Source organism: Eschrichtius robustus, chromosome 12 (assembly GCF_028021215.1).
Source record: "Eschrichtius robustus isolate mEscRob2 chromosome 12, mEscRob2.pri, whole genome shotgun sequence".
Classification (NCBI taxonomy): domain Eukaryota; kingdom Metazoa; phylum Chordata; class Mammalia; order Artiodactyla; family Eschrichtiidae; genus Eschrichtius; species Eschrichtius robustus.
The window spans coordinates 31,643,045-31,658,287 of record NC_090835.1 but is presented as its reverse complement, the minus strand read 5'-3'; the positions used below and the strand labels follow the sequence as shown (position 1 = coordinate 31,658,287).

General features: G+C 36.6%; 1 protein-coding gene across 38 annotated transcripts in view; it reads left to right on the top strand.

Annotated features, from left to right (window-relative positions):
* SLMAP (sarcolemma associated protein) overlaps positions 1–14,201 on the top strand; it is a 149,499-nt gene extending 135,298 nt beyond the window's left edge. For all 38 annotated transcript variants that reach the window (XM_068557019.1, XM_068557013.1, XM_068557017.1 and 35 more), the window contains 6 exons: positions 252–572; positions 972–1,089; positions 4,620–4,791; positions 8,622–8,756; positions 10,842–10,931; positions 12,310–14,201. In XM_068557019.1, the coding sequence (XP_068413120.1) occupies positions 252–572; positions 972–1,089; positions 4,620–4,791; positions 8,622–8,756; positions 10,842–10,925 (830 nt within the window). In that variant the 3' untranslated portion in view covers positions 10,926–10,931; positions 12,310–14,201. The remainder of the gene's footprint in view (positions 1–251; positions 573–971; positions 1,090–4,619; positions 4,792–8,621; positions 8,757–10,841; positions 10,932–12,309) is intronic.
* Positions 14,202–15,243: the final 1,042 nt, after the last annotated feature.

The window sequence follows — 15,243 nt, the reverse complement described above, 5'->3', positions numbered from 1 at the left end:
GGAAGTACCAAATGTTAGAAACAATTTTCTCTGTGTGGGAGAAATAAAGATCACTTTGGGGGTTTTTTCTCTTTGTGTTTCTGTATTTTGACATTTTCTGCATTAAACATGGATTGCTTGTACAGTTTAATCAAAAGCAACAAACAGCTCTGACAGCCTGGGCCATGCAGTAACTATAGTCCCATATGGGCTGTTCTTTTATTCCTGATTACTATGGACTAAGAAAATGATGAGTAAATATACTTTTGTAGCCCAACTGCAGAGGTTACACATCAATATTGAGAATCTCCGGGAGGAGAAGGACAGTGAAATCACAAGCACTCGAGATGAATTGCTTAGTGCCCGAGATGAAATTTTACTCCTTCATCAAGCAGCAGAAAAGGCTGCCTCTGAGCGGGACACTGACATTGCTTCTCTACAAGAAGAGCTTAAGAAAGTGCGAGCCGAGCTTGAGCGGTGGCGGAAAGCAGCATCTGAATATGAGAAAGAAATCATGAGTTTGCAAAATACTTTTCAGCTTCGATGTCAGCAATGTGAGGACCAGCAGAGAGAAGAAGCAACGAGGCTACAAGGTAAGAAATGTATTTTACATAAAGCTCTTAACTCTTGATAACGATAACTTTATAACTTGTACAAAATAACCATTCAGGCTAGTTTTGTCTTTGACAATGATTGGTTGTATAAAGCAGTGTTTTTATATTGGGGCTATAAGCATTCTTCAGGTCTGTAAGCTCTACAATAAATTGAAAATCTTTACAATTTTACATTTTATTTAAATACTGTTAAAAATTATTTGTCTTATAAAAGTGAAGTGAGAAAAAAATATTACTGAAGTTTAGGGTGATGGGAACTTCCCTGAGGCGCCACTGCGAAGTAACAGGAATCAAAGAATAGCCATGTAAAATCTACGTGTTTAAGGGAAAAAATAGTTATGTTCCTATATTAACAAATGTGTTTTGGGACTATTTTAGGTGAACTAGAGAAGTTGAGAAAGGAATGGAATGTATTGGAAGCCGAATGCCGTTCTCTAAAAAAGGAAAATGTTTTGCTATCATCAGAACTGCAGCGGCAAGAAAAAGAATTGCACAAGTATGCAAGAACTCTTTTTTAGGTTCAAAATATTTCTTTATCTTTAGATTTTCATCTAAATTTTAAGTGTAATTTTGATACTTAAATACCTTTTTGGAGCAAAATATTCAGCCAGACTCTTTTTGGGTATCTGGCAGGTTAACCACGCTAAATGAGTACTTCATCACTTTTTTTCTGCCATCACCTGCATGTCCTTTCCTTTTGGTGTACTCATGGAATACAGATTCATTAAATGCCCCTTCTCCTCACCAAAAGACAGACAGAAGATCTAAACAAACAGACAGCAAAAGGTCTATGATTGAACTTGCCCTTTAAACTAAATGATAATAAATTTCAAATACAAGTTTGTTTTTCTTTCTTGCCAATGATCCCTTCTGTTTATAAGGGTGATCAGGAGGTGGCTATGATAAAGAATTGATACTGTTGAAAGATACAAATTCAGCTTTTGAATTTCAAACAGGGTTATATAAAAAGTAATAATATATGAGATCAAAAATTTGCTAAAACCAATTAAATCTTTCTAACATCCATTACCTTACAGGCAAACCAATGAATGTAATAGATTTATTCCAGCAAATTTAGTGGAGTCCTATTTTCTCATCAACACTTGTTGCACAGTTTAAAATTTATTTCTTCCTTAAAAATTTGATCCATTCCATGTTTTTTATGTAAACAATGTTTACATTCTAATTCAGATATGAAAGTCGTACGTGTTTATTATTGAAGCCATTCTTTAATCCATCTCCCTCCCCAGAGTACACCAAAAATGGGAGTCATTACTCTCTTGTTAGCCTTGTCTTTATATTCCTGAAGAGCATTAAGATTAGCAAAAACTCGGGCTTCCCTGGTGGCGCAGTGGTTGAGAGTCTGCCTGCCAATGCAGGGCACACGGGTTCGGGCCCTGGTCTGGGAGGATCCCACATTCCACGGAGCAACTGGGCCCGTGAGCCACAATTACTGAGCCTGCGCGTCTGGAGCCTGTGCTCCGCAACAAGAGAGGCCGCGATAGTGAGAGGCCCGCGCACCGCGATGAAGAGTGGCCCCCGCTTGCCATAACTGGAGAGAGCCCTCACACAGAAACGAAGACCCAACACAGCCATAAATAAATAAATAAATAAATAAATAAATAAATAAATAAATAAATAAATAAATAAATAAATAAATAATTAATTAAAAAGAATTAAAAAAAAAAAAAAGATTAGCAAAAACTCAGTGACCAAGGTCAGTTCCCATAGAAAACAAGCTTTAGGGAAAAATGATAACGAAAGGACTAGATATATCAGAAAATAGTATTCCTCGTTATCTCTTATAAAAACAAAGGCGGGACTTCCCTGGTAGTCCAGTGGTTAAGACTTCACCTTCCAATGCAGGGGGTGCGAGTTTGATCCCTGGTTGGGGATCCCACATGCCTCTCAGCCAGAAAACCAAAATATAAAACAGAAGCAATATTGTAACAAATTCAATAAAGACTTTAAAAAATGGTCCACATCAAAAAAAAAATCTTAAAAAAAAAAAGTTATTTAACCTCACTGGACCTCAATTAAAAAAAAAAAAGGGCAACTGTAATATCGGTTTTACATTTAAAAAATCAAGAACTAGTTGAAGGAGCAAGATGTGCTGACTTATTCTCTAAAACGCCTTACAACATCATATGGTCAATATCAGTATCTTTAAAGCATTTTTTTCTCTTCCAGTGTCATATCTTTCCATAGTCTTTTCTATGTGTATTACTTTTTGAATGTTTAAAGATAACTAATAATAAAGAACAAAACAAATGTTTGTTTTTTATGTAAAAGTTTGTAAAAGCAATTTCAAAATATGAAAAGGACAAAATAAAGGCCCAAAACACAAACAAACAAACAAATAAATGGATGCTCTCACACAGACACACATGCACACATTTGTGTATATGTATGTACCAACTGCTCATCTGTGTGACAGAACATGTGGGCAAATTGTTTGGTATAAAGTGTATGTAAGATGATACAGACACTCAAGTTCTTCATATTTGGAATACATTTGGATCTTGGTGAATCCATTTAGTTTGGTATTCTATCAAGAAATACTGATATTTGATTACCAGTACTGATTATCTTAAACTATTCTTGTTTTGGAATTTTTGATATTTTAAAGATTCAGACTTGATCCCTTATTTTTGAGATATGATTAATTTGGAATCTGGCAGATTGTTAAATGTTTTTTTTTAATTCAAATTTTGTTTAAATGTTGAAAAGCAATCCTACAAACTCCTCATGAGTTAGAAGCATATGGTTTAATAATATTAGGCCCCAGAAGGGTGGAATATATTAGATCATTGGTCAAGTTATCTGTCTAAACTCACATAAACTATTTAAAGACATTAATTCTGTTTTTTAAACTTTTCTGATTTAATAGTTCTCTAAGTTAATTTGTTAAGCCTCCCCAGCATGTAAGTAGTATTTAGAAGCTAGTCTCCCTTTACAGTGTCTTACATGCCATATAGTTCCTAGCTATATTGCCCTGACAACATCACACTTACACCCTACGATCTGCCTAGCATCTAATCAGCATGTGATTTATACTCTAGTACTTCAGTTACATTATTGAGTCTGAGTCTCATGATCCATCCTGAGAGGATGTCTCGAAAACCTTATCCTCCTTTAGCTATTTCTGTTGTAGATGGGAGCCAGATTCTTTAACACAGCTACAGTAGACAGGTCTTTTGTTCTTGGTTGTCCATGGTGTAGAAGGAATTGAACAAAGAATTTCGATTCCTGCTTATCAAGCTGTTTTCCTAGTGTGTAAATGGGACTTTTTTTTTACATCAGGTTGTAACAACAATCATAGAATTTAAGCTGGAAAACAGCCTAAGAAATTATTGAGTTCTGTCTTCTTGTTTGACAGTGGAGGGCACTGAGACTCTCCTTGTGTTATTTGTGTCTGTGCAGATGGTGCCTGGCACAGATCTCAGAGCTCAGGAAATGCTTACTCAGAGAATGAAATGGCACCAGTTAAATGACTTGCTCAACATCGCACAACTAAATAGTGGCAGATCTGGGGTCTAGAACCCAGACTCCTGGTTCTTTGTCTTGTGCTTTCCCCCCCAATTTGGTGTCTTCTCATTTCAGTAGGTTTATCTTAAGTTGGAAGTGGCTCCTAAGCTTTAAGTTTCTGTCAGCCATCCTATTTGTCAAGTACTTAAAGAAAATAGTTGGAATATGTGCTTTCTTTTCCTGTAGAAGACCTACACTGAGTCTTTTTATGATACAGTTAATATAATGTGATATGACAAAATATACAATTAGTCACCTTCTATTTTTACAATTTCAAACTTTGTGTGTATTTGATTATCTGAAAATAGGACACAGCTTTAAACTTTCATTGTTTTAGTGTTTTAATGCTTTTTACTTATTGAAAATATCATTCTTTTTTACACTTTTCTTTCCTCATCTGAAATCCACTTCATCCGTCCTAGTAAAATGTATAAGAAATTGGACTTCCTGCTGTGTCTGGTTTCTACATGAATAACTCTGCCAATATTTATGTTGCAGTTCTCAGAAGCAGAGTTTAGAGCTTACCAGTGATCTCAGCATCCTGCAGATGACTAGGAAAGAGCTTGAGAATCAAGTGGGATCCTTGAAAGAACAGCATCTTCGGGATTCAGCTGATTTAAAAACTCTTCTCAGTAAGGCTGAAAACCAAGCAAAGGATGTACAGAAAGAGGTAAAGCGAAAAGACATTATGAGCCCAATTATGGTTGGACTTAAAGCCAAAAGCAAATCAGATATTCATGCTAGTTAGAACTAAAGGGAAGCATTACCTGTCACAGAGTTGATACTGGGAGCATCTCTGCCTGGTGATTTCTAGCTGTGTATCATGATCCATATATAGAGAATTCATCAGTAAGGTTTGGTCTCAAAAATATAAATATACAAAATTACGTTAAAAGTTTTTCTCTACCAGTTAGTTGACCTATATGAGAAGTCCTTTGTACCACATTACTTAATTCACTGTTTATCTTTCAAAGACAGTATCATATTTAATTTAGAATACTTTTGGAAAGCTAACTGGGACCACACCATAATGCTGTCTAAACCCCTCAGGTGACACTGGCCTGAAAAGTTGCTTCTGAGAAAACTCAGCTCATACCCAGCCAGCCAAACACATGTTCTGTGACCGTTTTTTTGGTGGCTTTAAAAAAAAATCACGTTTAAAATGGTGAGGGTTGATGTTGGAGCAGAGACCCCACCCAGGCTTCTCCTGAGCAGAGCCTTGAAGTTGAGAGTGGGGCAGTAAGCGCTGCGATCAGTCCTACTGGCCTTATACTATTCCCTGCATTGACTTCTGGCCAGCTTAGGGGATGGAGAAGGCTGATGCAGTTTCATCTACCCGGCAGGGCTCACCCCAGTTTTAGACCCTCTTAAATGAAGGATTTGTTTTAAACAGAAGGAAGTTGAAGACAACTCTTTGTCTTCAATAACAAATTTTCCCAAAATTGTTTTTAGAAAATCTGTTTAATCAATGTAGTTTTCCTTTGCACTTTTCTTTCCCTGTAGTATCCTGAACTTGGAAATGATTGTTGTTCTTCTGTCTTCATGTTTGTTCCTAAAGAAAAAAACTGTAATGTTTTTTATTCACATGTGGCCATATTGATTTTGTAATATGTTCATCTTTTATCTTCTTGCTAAGGATATGTATTTTGGGAGAAATCTCATTTTATTTGGTTGGAACACAAATTTTGTGCCAAAGTAAATATACTAGTATTTAATACTGTAAGCACTTTGTGTCCTTTCAGTCCACATGCCATAATTCTTTCAAAATCTGGGAAGAATGCTGTGGTCGGAAGATGATTCTGTTGTATGTTACTCTGAATGCGTTAGCCATTTTGTTGCATTATTTGTTTGCCTGTTTTTGGTCACTGAGCAATCAGTGCGAAATGCTTTAACTGTTCCCACAAATGGCAGTGGCATGTTGTCACAGCATCTAAATTGTTGGTAGCCTTTGGATTGCATTAAATGCAGCACATTTAAAAATATGTCTGATCTTGTCAGTATGTTTCTTTCCTATTTTCTTGTTCAATGTTTTCATTGTGAAATGAAGTGTAGGTACCATACCATGCTCCTTTATAATGTGAAATGGCTTTTCTTTCCGTTTGTCCTGATGTCAACTATTGGATACTAGTCTGTAACTAAAACCTTCTTTAATGAGATTCTTATATCTGTGTAATCCACTGCAAATGAATTACTACCTTTTATTAATGCACATACATTCCCTTTCAGCATTTCCCCTTTGTCTCCTTTCTCTCATAGAATCATACTTATTGTGCACAATGTAATGATTATGTATCTTCAGCACTGTCACAGGTTCAAATGTTACAAACTAAGCAAGCCCAGATATGATTATTTTTGTGAAGAAGAACCAAAGGTGCTGGTAATATTGTGTGGTATTTCCCTCTTAATCAGAACTGAGCTCATTTCTCATCTCTGAGTTAGAAAGCAAGATGGAGCAAAATGATATCCAAGGGAGGTGTGACACTAAGGCTACAGGAGGTGACCTTTGTTCTGACAATTAAATTTTATATATGCGGCAGCTTTTGTTTGAACATTTAAAAAAGAAAAAGTACATGAGCAAAGTAAAATCTGATCCTCAGTGTTAAGAGAAAAATAATGGTATACCATCTTTATATTTGACTTAAGAAAGCAGCTGTGTATTTTGATTTAGTAGGAATATCTGTAATTTAAGAATTCATAAAACATTGAGCACACAAGTCCACCCTGCAAAGACTGACTGAGGAAAGTTGTTTGGCTTCACCATCTTGCCCTGGGGCCAGAGTCCTTCCCACCCACTCACAAGCTGAAGGTAGACAGCAGGATCTTCGGGACTAAGCTGCCTTCCTGTCATTCTCCACAACTCCTGGAACGGAGAAATGATTAAGTGCTTTGGTATAAAGGGCAGGCTGGATGTAAGAATGGTGGAAAAGGAAAATTTTGGTCAGCAAAGCACGTTTCACTTATTCTTTATTAGTCACTGTTAAGAATCAGATCATTGAGAATTGATTATGTTCTAAGAGACTTAGTGCAGAGACTAGTCTAGGTACACTGAATTTGCTTTGGCAACCTGCCGGTAACCTTTTGCCTTCTGGAAGGAAGTCCACAGACCCCACAAAAAAAGCTGTCATGAAGTCCATGAATCTTACTCCTTAGTTCATTCTCTGGCATACTACCCAGACTTGTTCTGGGAACGTTGTTAGGTAACAGAGAGTTCCTTTCATATTTTACCTCCCTCTCTGTACCCGTGTCTTTCTTCCCACTTTATGGTGAACTCGCTGCTGACCCTAACCCCCTGCTTCCACCACTTCTGATTAATGTTTTTATACATTTGCATCTGTAATATTTATCTTTGGAGTGCATAATGATGAGCTCCTGATTAATCACTCCAAGGTGTTTGGATTATTCAGAAGCACCATATAAATGTGTCCTTTATTGAGAAATTTCTAGGATACAGGCAGAAAGGAACTATAGACTTTCCAGCCTCGTGGGCTGTGTTTAGGGAAGAGGAGGCATCTTTCTGGTATGCCAGACCTGTGGCATATTTATTTTATAATCAGCCCTTGTCTGTCTTTCTTCCTTCTAAAACCTTCAGAAATGGCAGAGTGGGGCAGTGGAGGCCGAGACAGAGGCACAGCCAGCAGCAGAACAGTCTCTGCTCTTTGGCTGAGAGCCCAGCTTGCGTGTAAGATGCAATATCTAGAAGTGAAACCAGTCTAGCATTCCTGCCTTCTGGGGCATTTAAAGTAGGGGCAAACCATACTATGTTTTGCATTGATCTCACCTGTGTTCAAGGGCTAGGTAGTCTGTCTGAAAGTCATATTATATACAGTGAACTGTTTTCCAGAGCAGGAAATGGCATGTTTCACTATGGAAAAATATCAGAAACAGATTTTTTAAAATTATTTTTAATTGATGCTTATAAGTCTTAAATAGAGAGATAGAAATGTCCCAATCATAGTGATTGGTGCCTTAGATATATTTCTTTGCTTCATTTGCCTAGAAATTCCTTGTCCAGAACACTTTAATACCCAATGATGCTGGGTAAAGGGAGGCCTAATGAGAGTTAATACTTTTTACTTCAAGACTAAAATAGCTTGGCTGACATTACTTACCAGGATATAAACTCAGACTTCCTAACCTTGCCATTTAATTAGGCTATGGAGTTTTTCTTCACTTGCTTTTCTTTTGCTCAGTTTGGAATTTTACTTTTCTCCTCTAATTCTCTTAGTGGAAAAAGTGAGCCCTTATATTAGAAACAGATGACACGGTGGTGACTTCTCAATTTTTTTTAACACCAGGGCCACAAAATTCTTACATAGAATCAAGTAAACACTAAAGGCTTCTTATTATTAGTGCAAGTGATTCTTATTCTCCTTATAACAAAAAGGCTTGACTGTGGTGTTGCAGGTGACTAAACAGGCTCTGGTATATAAGCCTGACTAGACGCGTAACTTCATACCCATTTTAAGTTGAGTCTGCACACTCTTTTTTCTTTGCCTTTAGTATGAAAAGACACAGACTGTACTCTCAGAACTGAAGTTGAAGTTTGAAATGACTGAGCAGGAAAAACAATCAATCACAGATGAGCTCAAACAATGTAAAGACAACCTGAAGCTGCTCCGAGAGAAAGGAAATAATGTAAGTCTTTGCAAACTTGGCTTAGCTTTGATTGAGAGGCAGGTGAGAGCCCTGAAATTGATTTTTCAGAGGACTTTATTACTGATTTGAGAAACTAAGACCTGTAGTACACGTGAACTAAGCTTTTCATTATGAAATTCTATGATGGAATCATTGGGCTGTCAGATTTTTGAGTAAGAATTTGCCCCTTTAACCTGTACACCTAGAAGAGCCTAAGGACTACCTGGAGGAAGAGCATTGTTTGCAAAAAAATAATTTACCTAAGAACCGTCAGCTTTTCCCGAATGAATCTGAAGTTCTGTCACTAAGCCTTCATCTAGCTCTTGTTTTTCCCCCTCTGGGAAACAAAGCACTATACCACCAGGGACCCACTGAAGAAAGAGTAATACATGACGATTCCTTAGCATTTGGCTGTATCAAAAAATGGAGACTTAATGATGGTTTTCATTTTGTACTAATAATGTTCTCACTAAGGCACATTTCTAAAAAGCTTAGTGTCTTCTGGGCCTCCTATAAATATTAGGAAGTATTTGGTGAGTTTCTCTAGGGGGGGTGTGTGGTGTGAAATTGGAACATTTTGGTATAAATTGAGTTTAATAATATTAATTTGTATTTTATTTGCTAGAGAGGCAGATGGTCTTTTAAAAGATGTTATACTAAATAAATGTTGTGTTACACGTTTTAGTGATCATTGCCTTTGTGGGCCCTAATTGATGGATGTTCAGTGTGGTTGATTGTGCTCTGACTTATTCCAAACCCCTGTCATGGCTTGGACACTGCAGTGGGCATGAGCCGCATACTTCCTATGGAGGAAGGCACTCTGCTTAACTTGCAGCACAAGTACAAAAGAGTAATGTTGCATGGCCATCCAGTTACACAGTCACACTCAGAATGCTTATGAGTTGTGTCCAACTGTTCTTTGCTAAAGAAAGTCCTAGTTTGTTTTTTTTTTAATAAAGACTTGTTGCTTAAGTAGAAGCCTTTCAGAAATTTATGAATTGGGTATGGAGGCTTTATGATAAGCAAAAATGGATTGCATTTATTTTGAAAATGTCAATTACAGAACTCTTCTGAAATCAGATCATAATGGTTTGGTTACTTCTCTCTTTTGTGTTAATTCATATCTCTCTGATTATGGAATTTCAGTCTACCTTCTACTAAATTAACCTATGAAGACATCTAGGATAATCAGAATGGATCCCTCTATATGATTTAGAGCCTATTTGAAAGTAACGTTGCTATTATTATTTATAGTTATACAAATAATTTACTTTAAGGGTGGATTTCCTATTTTTATGACATTAGACTTATGGTAATGAAATATTACTCTGTAATAACGCTCCTTGTAGTAATTCCCTTCCAATTTAAAAAATTACTGGGAATTCCCTGACAGTCCAGTGGTTAGGATTCCACACTTCCACTGCAGGGGGCATAGGTTCGATCCCTGGCTGGGGAAGTAATATCCCACGTGCTACGTGGTGCAGCCAAAAAAATAATAATAATAAAATTAAATTAAAAATTACTTATATTCTTGTAACATCACTGAAAGCCCTGAGATTCAGCTGCCTGTCTTTACATAATAAATGTTTCTCATATGTTGTGTCAGATCTCTTGCTTGATTTAGAAAAATAAATGCCATGCATCACAGGGCATTTATTTTTAAGCTTGAAAGCAATACTATCTCAAGCAAAAGAGTTTTGGTTTAAAAAAAAAAAAAAAAGGTTTTGCTAGAGGGATAAAATAAACCTTAGCTGTTTCCAAAGGAGTACATTGTCAAATAATGGTTTCTGAGTATGGAACAAAAATAATGTACTGTCAAGCAGAGCATCAGCTGGTGAGGTATTTTCATTGCTCTGTCTTAATGTGCTACATTTCATTAGGGAGTTAGGGACACCCACATTGCCTCCAGCTGTTCCTTTTAAACTGGTAGTTTGCCAACTTACATACCACAGTCCATCATTCTGGATTGTATTAGATGTCTTTAAAATGTCTTTCTACCCTCCCTCCCACCCCCCTGGGTTCTAAATCATCTTATCTGATTCTTTTATAGCATAAAATGATTTTAATATCCCTTCCCTTCTTTAGCCTTCCATATTACAACCCGTCCCAGCCGTATTCATCGGCCTATTCCTGGCTTTCCTGTTTTGGTGTTTCGGTCCATTGTGGTAGAGAAAGGTACAAGCACTACTGTTGAGTCCTTGTCTGTTTGTCCCCGTCACCTGTTTGTGCCATATTTGTAATATAGTGCATGGCAAAACCACACAGGTATTTTGTTACCTGAAGCAAACCTTTCATTTAGTATGCTATGTATTGTGTCATACAAATGAACTGAACGATCAACTAATCACATAACATATTGTCTTGTTTCCTTTGTAGTAATGCTAACCATGAATTAATTCCAACCTAACCAGATGTTAATATGCTGTCTTTAACTGAGTCTTTGTCTCTAGCAAACCGGAGTAAACTGTGAATTGCTGCAGCTTAGTACCCCCTTCCCAATTATATGTTTAATCAGCTCTGAATGAGAAATGAAGAGTTTGCCTCTTTGAAGTTTTCAGTGAGCTTTCTTCCCCCTCCTCCCTTCCCTCTTCTTTTCCATGGTGTAGAGATTCGTTGTTTCAACCCTTTGCCTATATTACACTGTGGCTAAGAAGATGAAAAAGGATGAGAGTAGCATAATGGACCATTGGCTCACAATCTCGACCTCAGTATGCATTTACTTGTGAGAGTATCCGCCTGTCCCATGTCTTTCTGAGCCCTGATCTGCAACATCACAATATTTCTTTAAAAGCTAGCTTTCTCAGTACAACTCAGAACACTAGTGAAAATAAAGTTTTCAAACAATGCAAATTGATATTGTAAAGCCCTCTGATAGTTAACAGAGAACAGCCCATCCATGTTCGCCCCCAACAAGCATACTGGTTAGTAGAGCGTATGAGATGATCACGTGGATCATTATGACCCTGGACATGGTGTTTACCAAAAGCATCAGAGAAGCAGGGTCCCTAACATCACTTTGCCATCTTGAACCCCTTCTGATTTTGTCTTCTGTGGTTTAAGATTAGAGGATCAAAGCTTAGACCATTTTCTTTCTATCACCTTACCCACCAGCCCCTTGTATAAAACTATGCCAACATGTGAGTCTGGTTTTTATCAAGAAATAAACATTTTAGGCAGAAACATACTCCAGGCATTTGTGGACATCAGTTAGCTGTAATATGTGGATACCGGAGTAAATAAAACAGGCTGAGCTCAAAGGGTTTCTTAGAGAAGTCACTATTAGGCTTCAAAGAAAATTGAAAACTGCCCAAGAGTTTCCTGCAATGTATTCGGCTTCCACACAATGGTCCTCTAAAACAGTTCCTGCTATTATGGCTCTCCTCACACCTGCACTCCCTCACCTTTTTTTCTTTTTTTAAAATTTATTCTTATGCAAAGATAAGGTTTTTCTAATATTCTGTTAAGTATTCAGGACTCTCTGGAACCAAGGGGTTAATAGGTATGAATAAAGAAGGGAGAATGTGATTTTGACTCTTGGTTTCTTTCCACACAGAAACCCTGGCCCTGGATGCCCATGTTGGCTGCCCTGGTTGCGGTGACAGCCATCGTGCTGTACGTGCCAGGTCTGGCCAGAGCTTCTCCATGAGAGCGTTTCTTGAGTCCGTACACCGTCCTCCCTCTAGAAGCTGGCACCACACTCATGCTGGGGACAAACAGAACCATTTTCTTCCTTTTTACCTCTTAAAAACAGCAGAAGTGCAAGAATACAGCTGTAGGGTCATTGCTTTAAATTATATAAAATGTATCTGTCTATAAAGAGGATATAAAATTGTGACTTTATTCTACTGTAAGCAATAATTTGCTTGCAATTTTTCATGTAATTTTTAAATTAGTATGTTGAAATTCTGAATATTATGGTGGCCTAAAGTAGGCTTCTTGGTACACCAAATTATTTATAACATTAAATTTATGGGTATTTTACTCTGAATTCTAATGGCCAGATAATTCATTTTTTTGATTCGATAACTACCCAAACCAAACAACTGATACATACATGGGAAGAGAGGCCCTGTGTGCTCAGTGCCTATCAGTTTGAATATATACACATATATATATATATTTTTTACATATTTACGCCATTTTTACTTGTTATAAAACCACTGAGCTATTGGGAACAAGACTTAGAGACAACTATTTGCGTGGATTTTTTTTTTTTTTTTTAAGGAGAAATACACTTGGAAAATACTCTGTTCTAGTGATAATTTGGGGAATATGTGCACGTTTGTTCAGCCTTAATGTGACTTGACGATGTGGAGGACATCAACTTTGAAAAACTTTCCATGAGAGTGTGTATTTTCTTGAGCAAACTGAAGTATTTCTGGGAGCAAAAACATAGTAATTATACAGTTTCAGTGCAGTAAACCAAACTGTTGAGTCAATTGGAATGTAATTTATTAAACCTCATGTATTTAAAGAGATATTTTCTTTAAAAGCCAAGTTACTTTCTCATATACAGCATTTTAGGAAGCATGACTTTTTTTTTTCCTATCATCTCTTCCTCCAAGCATGTTTAATTGAAGAAAGAGAATTAATATCTCTTTAGATAAGCTTTTACTGACTTAATTTGGTTAATGATATTTCAAAGCTAATTCATGTTCGAGGGGAGCAGTTGTTACCTACCAACAGATTTCCTGGTTGGGGAGGCAAATGGTTATTTTCTTTTTATTGTTGTTAATTGGGACGTTCTGTTAATGAGAAGCACTATTCCCAAGATTAATAGTGTTCCATGCACAGTAAAGCACCTAAACACTGCTTGATGTTACAAATTTAAAACACGGAAGTGAAGGTTTAGCTATGGTTTTTGTGCGGCACCACAGTTATGTCAATGAAGTTTATTTAGGTCGTAGAATATCCTAAAGTATCACATAGTTAAATTTTTCAGTCAATGAAAACTGGGAGGGAATGTCAGTGAATTGGCTTGAGTGTTCTGTGGCAATCCACAGGCCTGGCCAAATATTGAAATAGAAGTTTAGGATATAATTTGCCTTGTGATGTTTGGCAGTCATTGTTTATACTTTAAAGGTTGTATTTTAAGCCATTTGGGGTTTGCTGTTGGGAGGATCACTAGATTTATGGAGGAATTAGTCACAAATGACTTGTAGAAAATACTGTCATATAGTTCATTTCATCATTTTCTGTTGCAGGAAGCCACTCCACCACAGAATGCTAATATGCCAGTGGTACCCAGTACCTCCTGTATATAGGTTATTGCAAATATTGTTCTGAAATGCTTAACTTCAGAATTACATTTTTTAAAGTAAATAATTGTTTTAAATCTATTTTGTAAAGATATAAAGTACAATAGAATTTCTGGAGTACAGATTAAACTATTTGCACTAACACACGTGATGTGCATGATTTAATAAAATAACTTTACTCTCCCTATGCATTTTTGAGTTGGATATCATTGAAATTCTTAGTACTGACTCTACTATTGTATTGTTAATAGTCTTTTCATGAAATGACTCTTTATGCAACATAATGTACGTTTGGTGTTCTTCAGGGTTTAAAGGAAAACACTGAGCTGTTTCCTCCAGGTTTTATTAGCCTTTTATTTAACTTACTGCTCTAATTTTTTTCCCTTTTACTATGGTTATTGTTAAAACGTGACTCACTTGCCAGACAAGTCTCTTTAAATATAAAGTCAGTATTTACTTTATTCAAATTGAATAAATGGGTTTTTGTAGTGAACTGCCAGTTTTTCGTAAGAATATAAATGAGCCTATTCATGAGCAGTACCCCCAGTTTTGTTCAGTTTACTTTCAGGTTAAATAAAGAGTAGGATTATTCACTTGGAGTGATAGAGTCATTAAGAAGTTTTAATCCTAGCAGTTAAGAATTGAACAACCCTATGACACATTTAAAAATTACATTAAGGTGCTACATGGCTGGGTCAGAAAATGAAAAGAACGTGGTGTTTAAAGCTAAAACATCCGTATTGGCGTACTGGCTCTGCCTTAGGCAAATCATTTGTCTTCTCTGAGTCTCTACTTCCTCATTTATAAAATGGAGGGAATAATATCTATATTTTTAGCGGTAGTATGAAAATTTTAAAAATAATGTATGTGAAGTGTCAAGTGGTAAATAAATACCGCAAATATTTAAGTTTTAGGTGAACCAGTACAGCTATTTAAAATGAATTGATTGACTCAACTGTTGAGACTTTGTGTGTGAATGAGATAGAACTGCAGTGGAATGACTCCTAAGAAAGCATCCAGCTCTGTTCATCCCTTTTATAGTTGTGTCTTTAGGAAGTAATATGCTTAGTTTGATTATGAGCCAATTGCTTACAACAGTTTGGAATTCCTGTTGTGACTGCCTTCAAGAGCAATTCTGAGTCACATATGAAAACCAGTCACACTGCTGCATAATCAGAGGCTTTCAACTAAAAATAGTATTGCCTAGCTTGATCTCTCACTTCAATCAC